The sequence below is a fragment of the Lasioglossum baleicum genome, chromosome 15, assembly GCF_051020765.1.
Source record: "Lasioglossum baleicum chromosome 15, iyLasBale1, whole genome shotgun sequence".
Classification (NCBI taxonomy): Eukaryota; Metazoa; Arthropoda; class Insecta; order Hymenoptera; family Halictidae; genus Lasioglossum; species Lasioglossum baleicum.
Genome location: NC_134943.1, coordinates 1,926,931 through 1,953,776, shown reverse-complemented (window position 1 = coordinate 1,953,776; position 26,846 = coordinate 1,926,931). Strand labels below are relative to the sequence as shown.

The following is a 26,846-nucleotide window of genomic DNA, read 5'->3' as shown; positions in this document are numbered from 1 at the left end:
CGAACTCCCATAAGGCTGGCAGTCTTTAATAGTATCTGGTCGGTGGTCAGGTCTATTCCTATATCTCGTCTGTGTTAATAGTATCTCGTCGGTAGCCGGGAGAACAATTTTATCTACAGTCGATGATATTCTATTTTCTAAAAGTTGTTCAAAGATTGCGTTAGTATGCAGAAATCACGACGCTGTCAATGATCGGTGCTTGTGATACGACATCTCGTGATTTTCTTTCGCTATAACGTAACACTGTTTGTTCCACGAGTCGCGTTAGGATCGTGGGTGCTTTATGTTCGCGTAGCAGTCATGCCTCCAAAGATATACGAAAAGTGTTCAAATTCCCACGATGCAGTCGGTTTACAGTGATCTATACCATCAAACATATGTTCAACAAATCGTAGACTGTGACTTGCCTATTGTATATGTGTTCCAACAATTTTCATTGTAGAAAAGATCCATGACCGCTAGATTCGCGGCTATGTTCAATTCTTACATGCGATAAGCCCGCGTGGCACAAATTAAAGAGTGAAACTGATCGTTCCATATCCGCGAACGACTTTACGAATAATCCTAATTTCGACTGTTGCTGATTGTTAAAACTGATACCCGCTCGTGCATATAATAGATGTTAGAACTATTTGAAGAACTACACCAGGGAGGAAACTGTTACCATTTCGAATTCATATTTTAGAGGTAAGTTACGGTTCTGTGGCTACGTTAATTACTACTTTCTAATTGGTAATATTTCATGTCCGCACACCGTATTATCAAGGAACTTGTAAAACCGGGATTGTACTGAAACTGATAGATTTTATATATGCATGTTCACCAATTTCAGTTAGTGAGACATATGTTGATTTACGATATATTTTATTCGAAAATGCATATAGTTCTTTCAGCGTATAAATAAAGACAATGCGAAAAAGATGCGTACATTTACTTGACATGTGTGTTGATTGTCTCACTCTGATAAATTTTATCAAGCAGATACTTTCATTTTCATCGAGTAAGTTTCATAACACATGCTTGTAGCTACACGAGGACAGAGAAGTGTCAAAAATCACGAACTGTCAAATGTTCTTATTTGTTTTGGCATCATTGTAACGACGATGTGGACGCTGTACAATACCGCAGCATGTTCTTGAAATAGGACACCAAATGATCGATTACTTCATTCCGATAGACCTTCCCTTGCTCTAATTTGTTGGTTCCGATGTACGTACAACGCGATGACACAGTAATGTGTAAATTCGTAACGCACGTCGATAACGATTGCGTTTCGAAAATCAACTATCACCGAATACATACTAGAATTCCGCATTCTTAGGTATTTCGTAACAGCTGTACCGCAATATACCGTGAAAATATGTATACACACTTTAATGATAAACCACCTTTCACCCAGGTTATGTTCATGTCGCGGGTGACGTGTGTAGCGTATATCAGACGTATTATGTATAAGGAAAGATAAGCGGAAATATCTGGCATTGAGATCAAGATCACAATCATTTTGATAACGAAGCGTTCACTTTTAGAGCCGGGAAGTCTGTCGCTTGACTTATGCGAGATAGTACATTGCAATTTAAGAAATACTTTGCGTTAAAAATAGTTCTCTTCACGATTCCAAATTTCGAAATGCATCGTGCACTCGAAAGTAAATTCTAGTCATACATATATGTATTAATAAAAACTACCAGGATATTTTAAACAGGCGACAGCAATATTCCAGTCAACGAACTATAATTTAAGATCTTATTATTGAAAATCATTTATGTAAAAATTGAAATATGTAGAATTTTCAATATAGAATTAATACTGAGATTTTTTAGATCGAATACTTACAATTTACAGTATGATACTCTATATTTCTGAATACATTCTTGTATAATTAAATTGTCACGAGTGCGTGATAAACAACGTGAAAGATCGCGGTTTTAGATTAGGATTGTTTAATTTTGTCGCTTATGTTTACTTTTTTTATGCCATATGTTGCACTTATCGTTGATTGAATTTCCTGCGTTTACCTGAGTAATGCAAATATAATGACGCATAATGAGAATGGATGTATAAATGGTACATGATTAACAATTTTCTCCTTGGAAAATTATAACAGAAGTCAACTTTTTATTATTGAAATATTAAGAACAACATATGAGTATGTAAACATATACATAGTGATAAGCGAACAAATTGGTATTGCAAGCTAATAAAAAATAAGAGAAAGAGTCAATGTCGTAAGTCGTAATTAATGTAAAATATGTTTGTTTCGAAGTTTTAGTATGAAACTTGTAATTCAGCCTTACGTTCATTCGACATTCTCTTTAAACGTGTAAAATATTTGTAAATATTCATAACGATATTGTCAGCTTCAATGACCGGCATTCTTTTTCATATTTTACAACTTTTTGCGATAATATAGTGAGTATGAGTTTTGGAAAAAAATAATAAATGATATATTGGGAATAGTATGAATGTCTTCCACTTACAATTAGAAAAATAGTATTACATACTAGAGTTACAATCGTGTGAAAAGCTAGACTAAAACCGCGCCATTTAAGACATCAAGGATATATCTCTCATTGTAAGTCAAGGATGAGTCTTAAAAAATGATCTAATCGCTACGTCCCGGTTTGCACATCGAAGACTATGCCTATTTTTTTGTGGTCGTAACTGCAAGATATGAGGTTTAAAAACAGTTTAATCATTTAAGGGAACTACTTATTTCTTCTAACATATGTTTCACAAATGCAGTGAAGCACTTGCTAATATCAAAAGATAGTCGAAACATTAAAAAATAAGGACGTGTAAAATATGAATGTGTGTATTTTATCATAACGTATATCTATTGATAATTAATTTGATAAGCTATACATATATGAAGAAAATTTTAATTATTCGTTCCTTTTAATGAATGCACACAGTAGCGACCTGAATTTCATTTTAAAGATTAATTTTGTCGAGAGAAGAGCTTGTACAAGTTTAATTGCTGGTAATTTTACTGTTCAACTTGTTTTTGTATAAAAAATGTCTCCCGATCGCACTAAAAAATCACTTGATCGCCAATGTTCTATTGTTTATAAATATCGGGTACTCTGTTAGTTCCTGCCATTTGTTTCTAACAATGTTAAAAATCTTCTTGCTTATTATTTATTCACGAACACTTCACACCAGTATTGTTAAGAAGTCCGGACTACATTGTAATTAAATAATATATTTTTTCATTCTCTAAAAAGCCAGTACGATACCCTTGGGTGCACCTAATGAAGCGTGAGTCAATACAAAATCCCTATTCGATGGATTCGTCATCAACAAAGCGCATAAAATGAACGTTTTCTCGGCATCACAGTCATTCGTATATAATCAATCACCGAGCAAAGACCAAGCTTTGTGTACAAGATCTCGAAATGGCAAAAACATTCAAAGCGTCACTTAAATCAACAGTTACCATGATTCGTAAGAAGCGACAACCTTCGCGAAAAGCCGTTCAAACTTTAAATAATTCTTGCAACGGTGTTCGGCGCGCAGTGAAACATTTTAGTACCGAGACTTTAAATAACATGGCACAGTTGAGGGAACAGAGAGGACGAAACGGAAGAACGAATGAAGTTCCTCCAAATTCAATTAAGAGAAGATTACGGAATCCTGTGTACGAGTACGTGATTACGAGCAAGCCGTTGCTGTCGACAAAAATTCGCAAGAAGCGTTTGGAGTGGGCCAAATTGCATGAGAATTGGACGATCAAGGACTGGAGCAAAGTCCTTTGGACCGGCAGGACTAAATTTGATACTTCTACATTCAAACGTAGCGTCTTCGTATGGGGATGTTTCTCGAGGGCTGGTGTCGGTGATCTGCTTCCAACTAGAGAAGAAATGAGCCAGAACGAATACGAGTTGATCATGGAGAAGCATGCTATACCTGCTGGACTTCGCCTGGTTGGCGATAGCTTCACTATGCAGCAAGGGAACAGCTCGAAATACTATTTCGCGGTTTATACCTCGGCGTTCATCCCGGCACACGAAGAGGCAGAGATAGTGTTCCGAAATATGGAGTGGCCGGATCAATCGTCGGATATAAGTCCGATGAAATTTCTGTGGGATCAATTGGAACGGAACGCTCGTCTGCAGCATCCGTTCACGAAAAAACATCTTTGGCAAATATTAGAAGATACGTGGAACGCTATAACGCCGGAACAGGTGGAAAAGTTCGTCGCTGTCATGCCACGGATCTGCGAGGCTGTTATTAAAAACAAGGGCGGGTTTATCGACGAAAGCATAGTTTGAGAATGGCTTGCTATATTGTGTGCATCTTTTCAACCATGCACAGGGCGACCAGGTGAACTCCGTTTATATGAATTCAATTTCAGCAGTGACTGGTTAACTAAACTCTAGCGAAATCCTTTTATATGAACGTGAACTCCTATATATACATATATGTATATTAAATGTACCGAAAACCATAGTCAATAGTGGGAGACAGGTGGACTCCTATGAACCACCCGATTAGGTGAACCAATTTGTCTCCCGACAGGCTCATAAATGGAGTTCTATTGTAGTTGGTTGTTACCAGCTGTAATCGTGTACAGGGTGAGTCAAAATTGTACGTTGCAATCATTATTGCGTGATTTTATCTCTTCGGTTTGATGGTATCGATGTTGAAAGGAATCTTGCAACATCAAGATAAAAAATTCAAATGTTTTATTACTTTATTTATTCACAGTAGGACCTTGATTCATCGGATCTCGATTACAAACAAATATGCGTTTTGAAGGGAAATAAATTTTCAAAAATAATCTATACTGTACATTAATGTACATTAGTGTACAACAATAACGTACATTTTAATTATGTCCCTCGGGTCTCGATTATCCATCGGGCCTTAATTTATTCGGGCTGTTTGTCTCCCGATCAAGCCGGTTAATAGAGGTCCGACTGTACTTTATTTATAATGTATTTTTATTTCATAATGGGATACACAGAATAAATCGTAGTATCGTGAACTTGGTAATTTACGAATTGTCTAGTGTTGTGTAATGAACGAGGTCAAGGTCAATTTGCGACAATTTGAAAAATTGTCCTGTTCCTCGCAATATACATTTATAATTTCACTCACCTTTTACATACCATGTACATACCACGTGCATTAATAATTTAACTGTATGTACTTACTCAATGGACTATTGTGCGGAAAGTCCCACTGGTACCCAGACAGTAAAATCTGCGGAATGTAGAATCTGCGACGCAGTGCAGAAAACGTGTGAAAATACTTGTGTTAATCGCTCGTTTTATTTTTGTGCTCAGAAAGTATGTCGATAAATAGATCCTATTCATTTGTAAATTATTATACATATATGTCACGAGCTGTGAAAAGAACAAATGGAATTTGAAAGCTACTTTGGGTCATGTTTATACGAGATCTCGATGTGGGTCAAGAATATGTTACGTCCAAGGGTTAATTCTCAAGAGATGAAATGGAATCGTGGAAACTTCATGGAACTTTTGGAACCGAGATTAAACCGACCAAGAGAATATTAAAGCCGTTATCTATATTTAAATGTAAATATACCTGCAGAATCGACTTGGGTGTTTTATTCCGACGGAGATATTGAAATTTTATTATATTAAGGAAAAGGATTTAAGATATGATGAGATTTCAAAAATAAATTGTAGTTTGGTAGGAAACAAATTAACCGAGATTTGTTTGTGATTTGATCATTTAGAAAACAATAGTCTTTTCCATTTGTAATTTTTTCATTCATCGATTGCTTGACATACTTAGTGGCAGTATTGCGCGCGCATGCCATTTACGCTCTGTTACATTTTGAAAATTATATTTGTTAGTTTTATGGTACATTGCATAGAGGTATATGTATATTTATTTATATGCATAGCGTGTCCGGTCTATATAGAAAGTATTGCAACCGCTGATTCAGAGCTCAAGAATGACAAAGAAAGTTCATAGAAATGCATGTCACAACCTGCTTTGTGTTATACAGGTAATAATATTCATTTTTATAGTTGTATATAAGTTCACTGATTCTTTAAAAAATTCGCGAGCTGTGAGATTTAATTTTTAGACAATTGTGAAGGATTTTAAAGGATTGTGAAGGATTTAAATTTTTTTATCATCTTTGTACAATTAAAAAATGGCTGCGTGTATTGAATTTATTCATAGATTTATTCAATAACATATTTTCCATTCTGTTCTATTACTTTTTGCCATTTTTAACGTGACTTCTCGTGTTATTGAATAAACATATGAATAAATACCTTAATTTTATCTTTGATTCTTAATTTGAAAACGCTAAGAATTTACATTTACTTTTTTATATATTTTATATATATTTTTTTTATATATATTTTTTATATATTTTATATTTATATTTTTATATTTATGCAATGCCTTTTTTATATTTTTTTTATTATATGAATTAATACCATTTTCAAATAAAACTTTAGAGGAGAGCATTTCATAAGGATCGTATTAGAATTATCATTTTTTTAAAATCGATTTTTTATTGGGTTGTCAAGAAAGTAATTTCGGTATTTTATGGTGCAATAAAACCCAATTTTTTGTATTCGATGATCTTTTGCCATCTTTCCGTTAGCTTCACAATTCTGCGCTCATAAAACCTCTTCTCCTTATCGGCCAAAAATTGATCCAAGTGTGATTTCATTCATTGCTATTCAAATTCATTGATATTCATTGCTCGAATAAAAAAATTGGGTTTAATTTCACTTTAAAGTACCGAAATTACTTCTCACCAGACCAATACATATTTGGCCAACGGTATGCAGCCTCTTAAGCAATGGTTAAGTTAAAATGTCATATTAGACGTGTAGGAACTTCTTTTGCCATTTTTGTCCAGGAAATGACATGTGGAAATGTGTGAACGTAACGCGAGAAGAATGAGTATAAAACATGCAGCTGATCGCCGAATGAGTGGGCTCGTGCGGTTATAAATAAACGGACGGATAAGTGTGATTGTTAACGATTGGAACAGAGGAGAGAATCGTATATGAGCTTCGAGGGAGTGAAGGCGTGTAATAAAGTTCAAACAGTAATGCTCATGTTTTTATTAAATGAACACGTTCACAGTCCGAGTTTCTAAGCTCGGACACAGAAAAAGACAATCGATTTTTTCAAAGTAATAATAACAAATCTTCTCTTGAAGATGATACTATATTATTCTGTAAATTTTAAAGAAGCTTTAAGGCTGTCACTGCGAAGAACTTATTGTATATACGCCCTCATAAAGTTATTAATACATACGAAAGGCGTATATGTATACATTTAAGAAACTTTTCACGGTAACCACATTCTCTCTTAATTTTATTAAACTAAAATGAGCTTTTTAACGATTAATAAAAATAACAAGAATTTTTTTATAATATACATATATCCACAGAAATAAATTTGTTGAATAATTCTTCATGGATGCATCTTTACAATCTCCATATTCGTAGCTTAAAAATATTAGAAGCTCGGGTCTATTTTGACTCGGAGCAATAAAATTGATATTTAATTACTCAATTTTCAACGATTAAATTGAATGAATAAAGAGATTGAAATGTTTGGAAAACATTGATATCTGAAGCTTTGAATGATTTTAAGGAGCACCATGTTAAAGTTAATTCATTTTACGTTCAGAGCTTGTTGCTTTCGATCACTTATAATGAAGTCTTTATTCTAAATCTTCATGAACTATATATGGAACATAGGAGAGTAAACGCGTTAATATTAAATTCCGGTTTAAATTAAATGCTTTCCTGAAAGTAAATACCTTCTCCCTTCCTCTTTTATCGTGCTTTTTTATTTTTATTCTGAACTTACCCTTGCAATACTTTCTATATATGTAGTAGGAAACACTCCAGTCTAACGCAGGTAATACGCAGATACGCAGATACGCAGGACGTGACGAACCCCTCTTTCAAGGAGACTGGTCCATAAATTAATCCTTTTCCATTTTAATGTGACTTTACGATGCGTCAAGTGCCATTAAGAAAGTTGCAACTCTGCATTTTGCTCTTTAAAATAGCATTGTTCTTTTACGACCGTACCGAAGTCTTTAAAAGAGAATTCTAATGCCAAACATGCCAGTAAATAGCTTCAAAAACGGCTACGTTTAGACAATACAGAATCGAAAATTCGGAAGAATATTTAAAATGTAGAGAATATGATAACATGTTTAACGTTTCCAAAATAGAAAAAAAAATGAAGTATCGGTATCGGTGAACACGATAGCAACAAAAAGTATTTCAACACTGAGTTTGCGATTTTCAAAAAAATTTCGTGATTTGAACTGTTGTAATACATACTTTTTCGTTGTCGAAATAAAAGCCTTTATTAGGAAGCAACTGGATGGTCCAGTTCCTTGGTCACGTTGAATTTGGTTCCAACAGCAATTTTGGAAATAAACAATGTATATGTAGATATTATGTACACATATGTATACGTAAGCATGAAAGTTGCATTCTACGAGGTCGAGGTTATATTGATTTCATAAAGCAATCCACTACTACACTTACAGTTTTATGTTGTCTTCTTCGTTTCGTGTTGGACACAAAACAAAATAAAGTGGGTGTGTACTGTAGATACCTATACATATACTATCTGTATAGAATATAGAAATAGAATTTGTGTGAGCCGGTCACTTTTTGTTTAGCTAACGTGCAACTCGTTAATGAAACATATGATAAAAATTTCTATATTCCATAATTAAATTGCAGATTTTGTACAAAGTAAAAGTTGTCTACATCAACTGCAAGACACAGAAGACACTAAATAAAAATGTTTATCTTGAAGGATCTTAATGTATTAATTCAATTATTTAATACTTTTTATAAATCTGATACACAATCCTGATCTCAGGATTTCTTAATAAGTTATTCAATAGAAATGACAATTAATTTCACAATATTTGTTTCACAATATTGTTTTATTTAACAATAATTTCTTTTGGGATTATTATTTCAAAGAATATTCTTAAGCTTTCTTGATATAATTCCGATAGCAAAAGTGTTAAAAAATTTGATTCCTTGAATATTTCTATTGTTTTAAACATTAAACTCATAAATGCATAATATTAGAACATTTTGTAATACGACTTGTGAAATCAATTTTCATTTGCTACACTCGTATGTTTTCTGTAAACTACGAACCTAATATGTACGTGAGTTTACATGAACAGTAAACATTTACGCAGAACAAAGGTTGGTTCACACACTGCCGTTAGATTTTTCTTCTAATGAATGCTCTAACAATAAGTTCGCTGACTCATTTTGCGCAAATGGTGCAATTGTACTTACAGTAAGACCACTGTGAATTTCCGGTTTCTATTTAAGAGCTATGCTATTTCCGCTGAATCGTACAGGACTCGCTCCTCATAGTCACGATAATTTTTTAATCTCACAGGATCCCTTATAATATCTGGAAATATTGTATGAAACATTAAATCCAATGGATAATTACAATTCTGATATTTTCGAACGTTATATTGTGTATATAAATTATGTAGATATTACATGTTAAATACAAAAAATATGTATATTTATTAGGTTATAAATACAGATAGAATTATATTGCTGCTTTCTGAAAAACGGTAAAAAGATATAAAATGACGTGCAAAGGTCTTTCTTATTTGTCGATGTTATTTACAAATACAAAAATACAAAAATGGCTTGATAAGTATAGTTCAAGAATTTATCGCTTTTTTTATTTACATGATGTAAAGAACATTTAAAGCATTATCAGTGTCTCCAGACATGCTTTTGCGATTGCTTTATCAAGCGTAAAGTGCATGTTGCCCATCATAACGTAATGTGTCAAAGCCAGTGGTTAGGCGAGTATTACATGTATGAAATATGAAGTAATAAGTGGTTAATTTGTTCGATGACATAAATGTTGTAATCGTGAATCATGCACTTTTAATCGAGCAAATCAATTTATTATTTAAAGATTCCATTCTAGATTATTTTATTCGAGAAATATGTACATACTTGTCTAATAAGAATCGATAAACCATAATGATCAAATTCTGTGGAAGGTTTCAAAGGTCTTTGCAGGAGAAAGCCAGTTAATCACTTTAGTAGAACAGGGTGAATCAATAAATGGAAAGAAATGAAATAACACGGCGATTAAGTTGGACACAGTTACGATAAACCTTTTCATTCTCGATAGATAATAATTAATTCTTGATATCAATTTAACGCTAGAAAAATAATCTCGTAATAGATTTCACTAATATTAACACTTTACGATACAGATGAAGCTCAATTAGGTTACCTTGTTTAATAAATGGTACGAAACCGATTATATTTCATATGTAAATACTCTTACCAACAAAAACAAATTTTCCATCAATATTACACAAGACAACAAATAAAAAGTGAAAGCTTTTCCACTGTAACGCAACTATGTTTTTTACATTTTATAATATTACGTACGACAACTAATAAAAAGTGAAAGCTGTTCCAGTGCAACTATATTTCATACACTTTAATGTTTATCTGTATGACATAATTATGTTATAACAATTTTCTTTTCTTTATATACGACAGTGGTATGATACTAATCAATAATACAGTTGGTTATTTATATTTATTATAATTGTACTAGGAGGTCAAAGTTATTATGCATGAACGATTGAAAAAGACTAAAATTTCTGCATACACATGATAACTAAAATCGAATATGTATATCTTTAAATTCATTGTAGCGTATATGATTGCAAATACTACTATTCTTCAGCATTTATTGAAACAGTTCGTTTATGTGCACACGAGACTGCTATCGCTTAGATATCGGCGATAGTGCACGAGAAAAGCTCTACCATATGTACGTATTATTTTATATTCTTATGGCAGAATAACATGTGTATTCAGTTCTGCACAGATAGTCTCACAGCTACAGCTGATACAGACTTTTCTGTTTAAAGAAATCAGTTGTTGTACGAATAATAACATATTCTTCGCACACCATTCGATTACGTGCAGAACGTTTTATTCTGTACACATGCAGTTAAATTGTAAGAACAGTATTATTCTGTAAAACATTAGCAATTTTTACTTTGAAGCATTGAAAACAATTTCGTTTTGTAATAATGCATTGTATGCGGAGTATCTTACCTGCGATTAGTTCGTGATACATTGTTAATGGATATAAAATGTATGGTTAACATTAATTTCCTGAGTCGAAGGTAACTCGTTAGGTTTACCGGAGCTGAAATATGCAAAAGAAAAATATGCATAATACCTTGAAAATATCAGACTGAAATAATCTTTACTTCTTTTGCGCATATGCATACATGAAAAAAGCTAAAGGTCGAAGAATATCTTGGGTTGATTTTTTAATTGAAATAAACATTTTTCTATCGGCTATCTTTTTGAAGGGAATATATTTGTTTTTATTGTATCTTTATTTTATTTATCCTGATAATACCGAAATTATAAGTAAAAAATTCAGACTTTTACATCTTTTCAACCTAAGACGTTTAAATTGCCAATATTAATTATCTAATTAAGACACCTTACACACTGACTTTGCGAGCATCTGTGATAATTTGTTTTCAATTGAAGAACGGCCGACGAAACTTATGCTGGTCAACGAATTACGAGATTAGTTGCCTTTTCCGTACAAGACGCCACGCCTACCATTATGGTAGTCCTATTGCGATATTCTTTGAACTGGTACACAAATCACTGTCAAGTCTTCCATTAGTTAGCGAGTTACCACTAGGTCGTGCGATGAATTCATTTCCATTTGTTCTTATAAAAACCTACTACCAATTTCATATAAAGATTAATCGGTAAAATATGTACCATTTTGTTATACGACTCTCTGCACATTTAACATCGTAATCACTAGACTGGAGATTTTCACGCAAAATAAAAATTGTCTACACTGCAAAATATGGAAGCTACGTACATTAATTTCTTTTCTTAATTGTTCAGATGAAGATAATACAACAACACGTTTTTAAATTCTTTAAATGTTTTTTCTATTTTGAATTTGATCTAGTCTATATCATAAAATGTAAAAATGTGCAGTCTAGTAGACACACTGCATTTGTACCGCGAAACAACCAAATTCCATCCTGGCCTTTCAGTCGGTGACAGAAATCGATGAAGTATGCTTCATACTTCTAATACGTAACATCGAATGTGACACCCTGTATCAAAACTCTGGAATCATATCTGACACTTCTGCAAGGTTGCCAAGACACGCTACAGTAAAAAGCTACACGAGTTAACCCTTATACGTCTCTTATTTTTCCAATTCAATTTATTCCTTTACCCAATGGATAGATAAGTTTATAAATTTCATCGTTCAAAATGAAAAATCGTGGAAAGATGAGACAAAATTGAAATAGAAGTACTCGCACCGTTTGCGAATAAATTAACGTGCGTATTGCGCTGCGAAAACAATGAAAAATACAACTAATACAAGAAAGGAATGAAAGTTAATGAATTACCATTAAACTAGACATCCTTCTCCAGCCAACACTCACTTAGCAGTAGATTTAATATGAAATTGTACTGACAATAAAACATATATCCAAACGTCACAAAGTTCAGTTGCCAAGCCCAAGGCTTTTCACTGTCCAAAACAGCATATCCGTGATGGTCTAAGTCCGTGACCGTTCTTTCCGGCGGTTCTGATTGGTTCAAAGTTCAAAGACGTTTAAAGTTCAAAGTTCGACATAATTCTCTCTGGATGGTCAAAGTTCGTTACAATTGCCCGATATTCTCTAATTCTTAATCCGAAGCTGTGCGATGTCCTACTAAAACTTGTCAAAAATTATTGGTTTAAAAGTTTATCCCCATAATGCGGACTCGCTCCGAACATAAACGACCCAGGTTGCCCACGGAGGGATAAGAGATTTCAATTCACAATTATTTATTATGAATGCATAATAATAGTTCAAAATGCAATTGTCCTATTCAAGCCTAGATCTGACCAAGTCAATTTTCAGGTATTTGCAGAGACAATGAGATAATCTGGTGAGTGGCGAAAGGAGATGGCTCGGCACGGTAGCGAGAGATCCTTAAACTGCCTGCAATCGATGCATCCAGGCTGCTCAACCCATGTAAACAAGACCGGCGACGGCGACGGCGACGGCGATGCTTCACCGACGGAGCTGGCGTCGCCATCGGTGACATGTAATGACGACATTGCGACCAAGGTCAATGTCGGTGGCAGCCTAGCTAGCAGCACGACAGGAAGTGAAACGGGTACCGTTCCGTCACCCTCGGTACCCTCGATATCATCATCCTCTTCGGCGGATTCCCGTATACCACGTCCCTCGCCTACAGGTTTGCGTCGTTCGGCGAGCATGCGCATGCGGGGTGAACGGGTTTCACCACATCAACCACCACCACCACCCAGTACCGCGGTCACCGCGGCTCTAACCAGGCAGCATCAGCACCATCGCCGCTTCAACTTCCTGCAACACCAGCAACACCATCATCCGGACCATCACACTTTTCCAGTCATCACGGAGAATGGAACAGAATCACCGCGACAACGATCCCTCGTGAGTACTACTCCCTTCGTTTTTTCCATACTATTTGCAACCACCTGTTCACGATCGATGCGTGCGGAACAGGACTCAGGATTTCTCCTGCGAGCACGTATCCTTACAGGATACTGCGCCGTATACCCCTCCGTTCGATGCAGATCGCAGATGCGTCCTGGCAATCGCGTCTTATCGACTTTGCGCGTTTTCTTCTGCTCCTTCCTGGAAAATCTAGGGCGATTTCTTTTCCAAAATTCGGTGTACAATTACGCTATCAGCCACGATTATTCGGACATCTCAATCTTTTCTGAAAATTGCTTATGTTTCACCCTTCTAGTGCTGAACCCTCCAGGAACGTTTCTACGTCGTACTGATCCTGAGGAATATTTCAAAATTGCTTGCAGAAGCTCATTAGGTGCGATGTGTTTACATGCATTGTTGTTGGCTTTCTAGAATTTGAAGATAGCTACGGAAAATTACAAAAGGTTTAAATCGTCAAGAGATTATTGTAACATCATATAACATCGATCATACAAAAGCAAACTGGCATCATCATTCTGTCCCTTCGTGGAAAATCTGGGGCGATTTCTCTTTGAAAATTGAGTATACACCTACGTTACCGGCCACAAGCTTCTGGACACTTGAGTCTTTGCTTGAAATTGCTGATGTTTCACCCTTTTAGTGCTCAGTAGCGATATATCAACGTTAGCTGCACTTGTGAAAAGTGACCGTTCTATCCCAATTTATAGATTTTTATTATTATTAGAATCTTATCTTATTGTAATATGTGTTTGGTTCTTTCCCTAAATTTCGTTTCGCTTTCTACCAATATGCGCGGTGCAAATACAGAATAAGTTTTTAAGTAAACAAGAGCAACGCGATTAACACTTTGACTGCGAAATTAGAGAGTAAAAATTGTTTAATCAAATGTGAAAAGTTATTTATGTCGTGTTATTAAGACAAAAGAATTGTTCATCCTCGATAGCTTTGATAAGAAACTCCGTTTGACGGTGGACGTTGAAAAGAAGGCGCGTGCAGTTAAGAGAATAGACATCGAGTAGATGAGTAGATACTCAGCTCACCAAAGCTCAATTTATTAATTATACCTGTCTAATTACGAGTACATAGTAAGACGGCGCTAGTAATAAAGAAACCGAGTTATTGTTAGCCGTGCGATTGTGCAGACGATATCTCTCTCTTACACTTGCGCGAGATCGTAGTATTTATAGTGAGAAAAATGATTGCGGTCAATCCCGTTATCGATACTTTAATCCCAGCAAACAATAACGGTATTTGAAATTAAAGTGTTTCGACCCTCTCTTCCTTTTGAGCCGGTGCTCTGCAGTTTTATCGACGCCATTCGGCAGACTATTTCTGTTGCGCGAATCTTCAATAAAATTAATAGATCGCTTTACAATTCATGGTCTCTCTTCGGAAATAAGGTGACGAAATTATCGGCTTGGAGAAACTGTTGATGAGATTTTCATAGACAGATCTATACATATATACTTTTAGATGTTAGAATATCTTTGATACTAATAAAGGCTTTTGTATAATTCTTCTGCGGATGATCCACTCCGAAATTGTACTACATAATGATACTACTATAAATGAATTTTTGCTGATGACTGTACAAGAAATTTTGTTCCGAAAAATGGTTATGATAATGATCCATTTCATGTTGTTAATTCACATTAACAATGTTTTTAGTTCGCATCGAATTTTTAATTCTCATCAATAAAATCGAAGCTGATCTGAAATATTTATTGGCCAATTTGTAAGATCGTTTGCTTAAAAATTGTTCCCGCACAGATTTTGCAAGCTTCTCTAAGAAGAGTCTTTCATTTCTCAGCTTGATGGGGCTTTTGATTTTGCCTCACTTTCATGCCAGACTTCCTAATGTAGGCCTGCATGAAAGCTTCTGCGTAAGCTGGAGGTAAATCACCCTTAGCTTGGCCAGGTATAAAAATGGTGAATTTTGTGTTTTGTGTATATTCTTCTTTTCTGGTACCCTGCGTGTACTTTCCCGAGAGTACACAATAACGTTATTTTTTAAGTGAATGACGTGTAGCTATCACTGTTACTAACACTGTGTAAAATAACTGTTTACCAGTTCCCTAATTTATTTAGAATGTTCGAGTATTATTTCAGGATTTTCATTATCTTACTCGTTGTACCAACGTTCTTGTTTTTATAGAAATATTACATAATATGTTATGTTTTTATTTTAATTTATCTAAGAATCGTTTCTAATGTAACAAGTGAATACTTTAAATGGTTTGCTTTAAGTTTTGCTCTAAGAGTTTGTTTTAATAATAATTTTTAATAGTTTCAGATACAGTAAGCAATTATTGAATAGTTCTTTATTAAAATGAATATGATTGAAGATGTCTTAAGATATTATTCAACAAATAACAAACATACCGCAATTAACAAATTTTTTAAAAAGGAGATTTTAATGTAAATTCTTGAAATTTGCAGTCTAATCATACGATTCAACTTTACTGTATTTGTATAACGTTGGATTTAGTAATACCAAGGTAAAATAAAAATTAACTAAATTTATCGAAATATCGTCGAAATAATCGCAGCTCTACTGTGTTCGCCAGTTTGAATGGTAACGTTACCATGAAGCATTAACAAACAGAGTAATTAAGCACACCCATTTAAATGAAAAATTGTTGTTACAAAGAGTAGCTTGCCCTTGTTTTTTATCTGATGGATCCCTTACACTGGTTAGCTGATTAATGTCCATAACCAAATTACTTTAATTACAATTTGTTGGGAAAAGTTAGACGAGCGATTGCATCGAACAAGACGCTTAGATTCTTACATTGATAATGGAATAGCTTCTGATTACGAGAACGAAACAATGGTTTCTCGTAACATGAACTATTACAGTTAAAAGCATAACTAATTTATGCATGCTTAATACTTCGTGTTTAAAATGATTCTATTTAGAAATATTTTATCAACGAACGTACTTGGATGTACAATTAATTAAATATTATGATAATGAAATATGATTCATTCCATGTATATTCGATGACAACAACTTTTATGGAATAAATGAATAATTTTCAAAATGATATCTTCAGAGGCAATTAACGGTGTAGACATTGAAATAATTACACGTGTCAAGACCATCATGTAATTGAACCGTTGAAGGAATTAATCGTAGAATGCATATAGCCGTCTAATCGTTAACGAGCAATTATGTGTTTCCCTGCTTGTACGTTTAAATTTAATACAATATCGTAATCAAACTGTATCATACGTGGACCGTTTATTATAATTGCATATTTGTCCTAGCGTGACGTTACTGTTTATTTGTTTACAACGCCAGATTAATTAAGTTCATCTACATGCCTATTAGCTGTGATCTGAACGAAATTTTGAAATAATTAATTAGAACATTATTGTTTCGAGTTTGATATTATACTGAATATCCAATAGGCAATATATGTATTACTTTAAAACACAGGTATACATATTTATTTTTTATACAAATCCGCAATCTAATTATTACTAGACAGCGGATTTTATGCATTTATGACAAAAATGAATAGGTGTAATTTAAAACAGTAACAACATTAGAAGAATTTGAAAATGCTGTTATTATATATTATTTTCAACCTATTATAAACATATTAAGAAATAAAATAAATTTCTATTCTCTTATTTACTATTATTTTGCATAAAGATCCGCTGTCCAGTTATTACTAGACTCCGGATGTTTATGCAAAATAGAAAGTTTGTTCATCAACTGCAAGATGCAGGAGCTAACTATAAATTTATATTCTTCATTAATAATTTGAATGTCAAAATCTTTTAATATTTTCACTGTTTTAAATTGCACTTGCTCATTTTTGGTACAAACGCATAAAATCCGGAGTCTAATTATTACCCTACTCTTACATAAATATGTATTAGGTACGAATTAAATGATGATCTATTTCTGTAGAGTCTTTCATTGACACCGGCTAGGCCGCGTTTTGGACACGCGGCCTCTGGAGGATCAAGCACAGGAATTGCCGATGACAGCGATGTGGAAAGCGTAAAAAGTTACGGAAGTGCCTGCAGCACCGCGAGCGCCTGTGATCATGCTACATTTGCTTTTAACGGTACCACATGGTCTGGTAGATCACGAAAATACGTAGTTCATTGTTCGAATCATAACGGTGACAATGAACAGTATCTCACGCCGACTCAGAGGGCAGCTAGACAAGTTAGAAAGTTTCAGGTGAGAATCACTAGGCGAAGGAAAATGCATGATCAAAACGAGCCTTTTTATTTAAAAATGAATTTATTTAATAAAAATGATCTTGAGCTTTTTCTACTAAACTATATGTATTATTCGACGTTGTGATTCAAACCAGTGCTGAGTGCTGAATAAAAAATTATTAACACTTTAAGTGCCGCATATTAATTAACACACGTTCCGTTCCGAGCCATTTTTTGCTCGACTTTTCATTAAGGCTATTTGATGTTTTAATTATTTTAATGTATGCTATTATTTTATCGATTGATAAGGAACTCGCTTGTACATACTAGTTTTCACATCGTGCGACATCCTCTGTCTGTTGATGTTAATATATATTTTTCAGTCCTAAATTTACAATGAAATGATATGCTTTGAATATGTGCAATTTCATTAATAAAACTAGGAAGTTGAAAATCCTCGTAAAATTCGGTTCATACGTGCCACAATAAAAATGATTTTCTAAACTTGGACAAAAATTATCATTGCACATAGTGATTGACACAGTACTTATAGTGTGATAGAATATATAGAAATAAACGAACAGAATTATTTTAACAGCGAAAACCCACTGTTTATCTCGATTCCAGAATATAACATTTTTTGTTCAAGCTACCGGAATTGTGTTTCAGTCGTATAGATAGTTGAACACCCGTACATGTATGCATAATCAAATTCCTCGGGTTTAACAAACTTCGAAGCTTGCTAATGAACCTTGTCTCCGGCGCTCGGCGATTGCTAGGGAAATGGCGTTGCATGAATTCAATAGTTATTTGCGCGTGTTACTTTGCCGCGGATGGCGCTTGTTCTCACGCGCAGGTCTCTCGAATTAGTCGGATATTTCTTTATTTATGTATTTATTCTCACGGTGTCTTCGTAGGCTTTGCTGAAAGACGCGCGTAAGGAAATCGAGGAAAAGGATCAAGAGATCTTTCGGTTGACGAAGGAGGTGGTGGAGCTGAGATTATACAAAGCTTCCCTGAACAGTCCGGATGAGAGAACGGATAGCAGCGATGCTCTCACTGTACGGGAAAATAATCCTTTCTCGCCGGAATCTCCAAGCAAGGATTTACCGGACGAAGGTGCAATACCGAAGGTCCCATGCCCCGAGACTCCGGAAAAGCGTAGCCAAGATTTGCCTTCCTCTTTGGCGGACTCCGGACACTTCGAGGACGGATCGATTCACTCGAAAGATTCGGTGTATTTGCCAGAGGCGCAACCGGAAGCGACCAATATCACCATTACGCCTAATAAAGTTGCCGAAGACGACACCTCCGAGACATCCGCCAGGTCGGCCACGCCGGACAAAGATGAAGAGCGACGGAAGCTGGTTAACCTTTATGAAACTAGAATCGAGGAGATGCATCGCAGACACATCGATGAACTTCAAGAACTGAAACAAAGGCACAATGATAAGGTAGGTGTACGAGACTCGGTATTGCAAATAAGGAATATCACGACTGAAAAAAGATAAACATGCAATAAAGAATGTTTTCAGTAATTGTCATGTTACCTTTATCCACGGTGCATTATACAAGTGTGCCGACTTAGCATCTCTTTAATGCTGAAATTTGGAGGCAGATGAGTCGTAATTCTCTGGCCGCCGCCAGACGGCGCATGGTTCCAGGTACCGTACGTGTGCGAATGAGTGTGATTGTGTGTATTCAGCAGCGCAATCTCATTCGCACATGTACAGTACCTGGGACCATGCGCCGTCTGGCGGCGGCCAGAGAATTACGACTCATTTGCCTCAGTTTTTTGAGGGAAGTCGGCACACCTCCTTTATCATTGTAGTATGTACCACTGGATACTACAATATTACTAATAATTACTACCAATTACTACCGATACTAATTAATATTATTATTATACAATTATAATTAATATTATGTTGTTCAAACATAGGTGGAAAGTTTATTAAATCAATTGGCTGAGGTGAACACACGTTATTGTGAAGTCAGACCAAGTGTTGATGCTGCGGAGACTCGGGCTCGTGAATTAGAAATAGAATTAGAGGCTGTGAAAAGTGAACTCGCCGAGCAGAAGTCGTTGTTAAATGAACAAGAGGAGAGAAATACACAAATGTACCTGAAAATGTATGCCAAAGGTCAAGAAGCTGCACGCATAGAGCAAGCGGATCAGGTAATGCAATATTATAAATTTGTAATTTTTAATTTTAAATATTGTAGCTTTTAATTGTATCTGGAGAATTGCAAGGTAGTTAAAATTTGTTTCTAATATTTTTTCTTGATTAAGGTATTGCAGGACACTAAAAAACAATGTGTGAAAATATTAGGTTGGGGAAAAAGAAATGCATTATTTTTACGTTATCTCAAGCGGAGAAATGATGGATTTCTTTTTCCCCAACCTAATACATATTCCTAATATGATCTAAATACTTTATATATAATTATAAACTATACTTTAATTCTACTATGCTGTACAATTAGAAATTAAGTATTAATCTGTTTCATTGTTTTTCTCCGCAAACATAGATACTTGAACATGCACACCAAACACCACCAAAGGTTTCGGTTGCAGAACTACTTCAACAACTAACAGTTACGCAAGCAGAATTAGAAAATGTCAAGGTAAATATACTAATTTCATTGAAGTTACGTTATTAATATTACAATGGTAATATTACACGATTGCACATTAAAAATGGAATTATGTAATTGTTTGTGCCTGATATCATATAACTGAAGCTTCATCTCTATAGCAATATAAAATAGCATGAATTATATTTTTAACACAGTGTACTAAAATTTCTTACAACAAATACTATGAAGATATAAATTATATTCTTCAAAGAACAATATAGATTATATCACTTACAGGAGCAAAGCATAGAAAATAATTATCAAAATTTAATGTGTATTACATAAAAATAGTTTGCTCATATAATTCAGAGAAACTGTGTTTCAGCCTATAGGAAATAAGACGTATTTAATCGGCAAGAGTTGTTTATTTATCACAATGCTTTATTTTGAACGTTCATTTTCTTTACTTCATTAGGGGTAATAACGAATACTTTTCGTCTATGTGGCAAAATAAATGATTTTCATATTTTTTTCATATACAGCACTATATTTAAGTTCTTTCAATCTTTTCCTTGATTTTTCTAAACAGCGTTATGGGGTTTGTAATACATTCAAATTTCTTTCTTTTCTTTGATTTTTCTATAAACTTTTGTGATTCCTAATCAGGGATTGAAAACAGTTATAATATTGGTTTTGGTTCTCAAGACACTTACGAAGAACCGAAATAATGTTGTAACTTGTGAGAGGATATCGTAAGTTTGAAACCGTTACTTTCAAAACCTTTTCAATCCCTGCATATAAAACACTCAAATTTTTGGATAGTACTCAATAACTGTTTAATAAGTTTCTTTTATATTAATATGAATACTTCTTCAAATGATGTTGTTCTTCTTTTTTGGTTGACTCTTAACGGATTTAGAAGTTGCTTTAGAAAATTTAAGGAATCTCTGTTATGCATCACTTTCTGAGCATCTCTGTAGTTCACAGTTCTCTTGTACTAATGATGTGCCACTTTTTTTGGTCGCCGCTCACACTCCAGGACACAAGCTACTCGCCTGAACCTCACATTTCAGCCGATCGTAGCCAAATTTTATTAAGTGCTAAGGAGGCTGTTTCTCTCTGGGTCCTTGGCACACGTAAGGTCTGTATTTCTGCTGAACTGCCACGCGATGCGATTCTTATCCACTGTTTATTAAGCATCTGCGTTGTGCTTGTTCGTATACAGGATGCACTAGCAATCTTCATGCTCCTCCCTACTCCTTTGTTTTCTATTTCTGCATTTTCCAGGTTCTTTTGCAAGATAATGTATGTATCTTTATATTGTTTTTGAAGAATAATGTTTGTTGTGCAGAATGTTTATAATTTCTATACTTATAATTAGGGAGGAAAGCCACATATCATTTATGTAAGATTTACTTTTTAAATAATCCCTTCACTATTACCCGAATGATTGTATTTTATAATTATATTTTCTTATAAAATTATATATATTTTTATGTTTTTCTAATTATCACTGCGACTTAAACTGTTATCTTGATTTTTTTAATATCGATTTATTCGATTATATCGATTAACATCGACTTATTTTAGACATTTATTTGTCAGTTATTTATTAGAGAAAAGTCTTCTGTAGTATACGTAAAGCCTTGTTTCATTTTCGTTGTTCATTTAAGCATGAACATAAGTAACAAATAAATGTGTAAATAGAACGATAAATAGCTTTTATGAGCATGAACATGTGCTCTTCGTTGAAGAAATAGAATTTGCATCAATTTTAGTTAGTATATGTGTTATAGTATATTATCTATGTTTTTAAGAGTATCAGAAATATCATTCCTTTTTGAATCATTCAATTATAGAAATAAATTAAATCATTTTTCTTTGCAATATCACCTCACTACTATCGAGATACTTCGACTATACAATTTATATTAATTGAAAAACATGTTAGTAATCAGTAAAGATAATAATAATAAATGTAGAGTCTACAATGGCACACACAGGAATTGGATCTACGTGTTACCATCAATGAATTACATTATAAAGATATTTTCCAAAAGTGCATTTATTAAAGAATGCTTTGCCACAACAATTGCATGCTGATTAGCAAGCACAATTGTAGTTGGTTTTATACGCATTATTAGTCAGTGTGGGGAAACTATCCTGTGCACTTGAAAGAAACAGCCTCTTATCATCCTTTAGTCGATGTAAGTTTGCACATGTTTAAGAATGCTTTTGCACTTTTTCATCGAAAAGAGCCATTATTTAACATTAAATCTAACAAAAAATGATGAATAAACTACTCTTACGTTAATGTATACATATCTCTACTAAAAATTAGTACTGTAGAACCATCTGTACTCGAACACTGATTATATTCAAATAATTATTTGAATACCTTATTATGCCCTTTTATCCAAATGTCTTATTATCTATGAAGAGCCAATAATAGACATCTTCTTCTCTTGCAAATATATAATGTATATTTTTGAAAAAACATTAGAATAACTCGTAGTCGAAACGACATAGAAAAATATTTTAGTTGCAATGATTAGTTTGGACATAGTTGGTTCTACTGTACATATACATATACATTCTGCTTTTCATATATACATATATCTGTTAATATATTATTATTGTTATATCTATAGGTTTAATGTTTTTTTTAATTCACTGCTGCAGCATGTATATATAATTGAAAATGCACCGCATTGGGTAAAGGTATGTGATATAGCTTGTATGAATTATTAACGAGAATAATTTCTTAAACAGGTAATGTATCGACGCATTATAGAAGCCCGAAGCCAGCAAGGTACCCTGGATCCAGAGATCACATTGCAGTTCCTAAAATCAGCTATCTATTATTTCCTAACCGATAAAGAGAATCATCAGGGTCATTTGAATGCTATCGAAAGCATTTTAGGATTCACAGAGGCTGAAAAGCACAATATTGACAGATTATATCGATCCACAAGAAAGTAACAGATTGTACAATTTTTTACATATAGTTAATTTGATTTCAGATAGACTCGTGACTCATTCTATATTGTTACAGTACAAAGGAAGATGAACTTTAATTCATTAGATTCTGTTTAGAATCAACACGCAGAAATTACAACTCATATGTTTTTATTATTATACTATAGCAAGGTACAATGTTGCTATATTTATTTTGATATCCGAAATTTTCAAATCTTAAATGTGGAATATTTGTCATGAACTTCTATATTGATACATAAGATTGTATGTATTTTCAGTACTCTTTATATACACATACATATATATGTATGCTATCATTATCAGTCTTATAAAAAGTAATATTTTATATAGTATGTTGTGTATGTTACATATAGACTATGTACATTACAATTTTAATACAATTGTTTACTATTAGCATTCTTTCCAAATGATTGATATGTTTATTTCATTTTATATATTGAATATCGAGGAAATAATTTTAATTTTTGACCATGGTCTTGTGACGAAATACTTAAATTTTGTTTCTAAATAACTTTTTGTTTTGTTTTTAAATGCTTGGAAAGACCAGCATCACACTAAGATTTTAATGTCTGAACTACAGAACGCATGTATATTGATTTATTCGAGCAAACCCTTCGACGTATGTATCAGTACGAAGCCATGACCTATATTTCATAAGATAGTTTTTAAAGAAAAAGCATAATGAAATTTTTATAGTATAAAATTCAAATTATATATCAAATTAAATTTTATCCATTGTGCATACACGACAAAATTTGGTAGCTAATAAAACTAATTACACAGAAGTACTGAAGTTTTATGCTAAATGTGTAAATTTATTAAATTAATAATGATGCTATATTTTTTTGACTGCCACTGCTTTTCCCTGCACTACATTTTAAGATATTACTGTGTATCCTTCTCGTATATTTATAGAAAGTACCGTTCAGTTAATGTGACTGTATTCTATTGTAGAAATTCAAATTTCATATAGAGAATCTAACAAGACGAGGCAGTAAAAAACCAGCGTGCGTCCTTATTGCCTCGTTTCGTTGGACGAACTATAGACATTTCTGACAACTACTTCCCGTTCCTGTTAATTTGAAAAGTTAGTTTATACAGTTGCGTTTAAACATTTATAAAGAAAATATATGGGAGAGCTAGCTTTAAAAACAGAAAGTAATGTGAATGGAAAAATTCACTTTTCTAAATTACTTGTCGTTAAATTTCATGATATTCATTATTTTCTTTCAGTAAAATTATAGATGAATATATACAATTTGTGAAATGTACAAAATATTAATACATCATAGTTACTTTATTAAGTTGTATGATAATTTAAGGAGATGAAAGAATGTTTTTGGAATACAGAATAAGTGGTGTTGTGCAAAATTTTTTGTCGTACGTATACATACAAGATGAAAATACTGATGCAAGTATAAGAATAAACGGTGCATTTAATCTTTTGCATTGGAATTTCGAAGAAATTGGTCTACCGTATATAAGTATATATATTATTTGTATATTGTACATGCCAGTGATCAAATTCATTTTATAAAATATGCTTGAAAAAAGTATATAACTGAAGTATAAAAGGAAAATTCTTTTCTTGAATTCAAATCTAACAGAGTTTTTTTATTAATAAGTATGCAATATACTATATATACATGTGTGCACACACATACCAAAAGATTCACATAGTCAACTATTATTAAATTTACATATATATACAAATGTAACTGTATATAGTGTAAAACTTGCATGTATACCTGTACAAATATTAACGTTTTGGATGAACGCATCCAAAGCAAAGTATATAGAGGATAATACGAATTCCAATGGAAAAGGTTAACTTATTGTTCATATGAAGCTATGAACAACCTCTTTTTTTTATTTCGTAAAGAATAGAAACTGGAATGTGTATGCAAAATTATTATTTAAAAAATTGTCTGTTTAATTGGTCATGGCATGTTATGTATATTATACACAAATGATAAATTATATCAGTCCGGTAATATGGCGTCCATGTAAGCAAACAATTTGGAGACTGAGAAAAATATCTTGCCTTTTTATCCGCCTGTTACATTAAAGTAGGTAAATATTAGGGAAGAATGTTATGAAACATTTATGGACGTCGAACGTAGGAGATTCAAAGCACAGCTCTTATTGATAACTCCAACTCATAAATCCTGAAGTAATTTACTGCATTTACCATTAGATTAAAAACCAAAGATAAATCTAAATATTTAAAAACTATGAATTACAAATGACGCAGTGCAAGAAACAATTATTTATGGTTTGCTTCGTTCCAACTCAATTAAAAAAAGCTAAAGCACTAAATATTAAATTCGGTGTAAAAATGAAAGCCAAATTTATATTTAAAATTCCATTAAAATTATATTTGGCAACTAATATAGAGGGTATTGGAAAATAATTTTTTTATAACTATTCTACATTATTGTAGCGTACTTATGCTAATTTGGAAATTTTGGTTTTACTATTCCACATATATGATACGTATTGTTCCTGATTTATTGAGTAAAATTTCTGAGGTCTTTGTTTGGATATAGTTTTGTTATGTCAATGAGTTAAAATAATAATGAAAATTAAACCAAGATCAAAAAGATTCTATTTAATTTTATTTCTGATACCCTCAATGAGATCATTTCATTACACAATGAAATAAAAAACTAGGATTATATTTACAATATACGATGCTGCTTATTTTTAAAAATGTATTTAAACTGTATCTATACTAAAGATGTAAACATTTTTCCTGCAAATAGTTTCGTAATTTATAAATCGTGCATATATAATATTTATATAATATTACATCATCTGTAATATTTATATGTATATTATATTAATAGATAATTAAATTTTGATGTGGGGTATGTGAATTTCACATGATTTACGCATATCATAAAGAATCAAACTATAAAAATTATGAAATGTTAATATTTTCAGAATATACGAATGTTCGCATCTCCAATATAGAATTCTTGACATAAAAAACATGTGCAATCGTTATAATGTTCCTTTTCTGTATTTTAGAGAGTTAGGCCTAACGTTTAAATTAATGTGTACCCGATGTGAATTAAATTTCTATACTAATTTATTTGTACATAATATTGCGTGCAATTATTGTAAGAAATATACAAGGAAAGTAACAACATCGTGTATGTCAACAAAACAGCGTATTTTGCATTTTCACCCACTGGATGACTACTGCAATTACGTTTTTCTTTTGTACAAAAGAAATAAGAGTTGTGATAATCATTAAAAAGTTAACCTTAAGCTTATAATACAGCAATTTGTTTTGTTTTTATGGTATGTCGTAAAATAATTCTAAAGCGTATTTATACATAGAAACAAATTTTGTTGACATTCTATTCTTGTGTTCCATCATTTTGGTGATTGTAAATAAAGTCTTTAAGGATCCAATACATTCACGAGTATACCTTTAATTGATAAATTGTTTTATAATATATTTAAGAAAAAATTGCTAATCGCGATAAGTAATCGCAAATAAAACATTTAATCTGACATTTGAATA

At 33.1% G+C, this 26,846-nt stretch overlaps 1 protein-coding gene across 4 annotated transcripts; it reads left to right on the top strand.

Annotated features, from left to right (window-relative positions):
- Positions 1 to 220: 220 nt before the first annotated feature.
- On the top strand, positions 221 to 26,835 carry Qtc (GRIP domain-containing protein quick-to-court). Of its 4 annotated transcripts, XM_076438799.1 has the most exons (9): positions 222 to 687; positions 12,965 to 13,223; positions 13,305 to 13,525; positions 17,472 to 17,750; positions 18,649 to 19,185; positions 19,674 to 19,910; positions 20,264 to 20,359; positions 21,351 to 21,452; positions 23,084 to 26,835. In XM_076438799.1, the coding sequence occupies exons 2-9, from the start codon at positions 13,010 to 13,012 to the stop codon at positions 23,291 to 23,293; spliced, it is 1,896 nt and encodes a 631-aa protein (XP_076294914.1). In that variant the 5' UTR covers positions 222 to 687; positions 12,965 to 13,009; the 3' UTR covers positions 23,294 to 26,835. The 4 variants fall into 4 exon arrangements, with proteins under 4 accessions (XP_076294916.1, XP_076294914.1, XP_076294913.1 ...); XM_076438798.1 differs by having other exon boundaries at positions 12,965 to 13,525; XM_076438801.1 differs by lacking the exon at positions 17,472 to 17,750 and having other exon boundaries at positions 221 to 687; positions 12,965 to 13,525.
- The last annotated feature ends 11 nt before the right edge of the window (positions 26,836 to 26,846 follow it).

Bases quoted from the DNA above. Each gene is read 5' to 3' on its own strand.
- Qtc (XM_076438798.1), top strand. From the start codon at position 13,010: ATGGCTCGGCACGGTAGCGAGAGATCCTTAAACTGCCTGCAATCGATG. The intron at 17,751-18,648 runs GTGAGAATCACT...GTGTCTTCGTAG, and splicing joins GACAAGTTAGAAAGTTTCAG to GCTTTGCTGAAAGACGCGCG. The intron at 19,911-20,263 runs GTAATGCAATAT...CCGCAAACATAG, and splicing joins GCATAGAGCAAGCGGATCAG to ATACTTGAACATGCACACCA.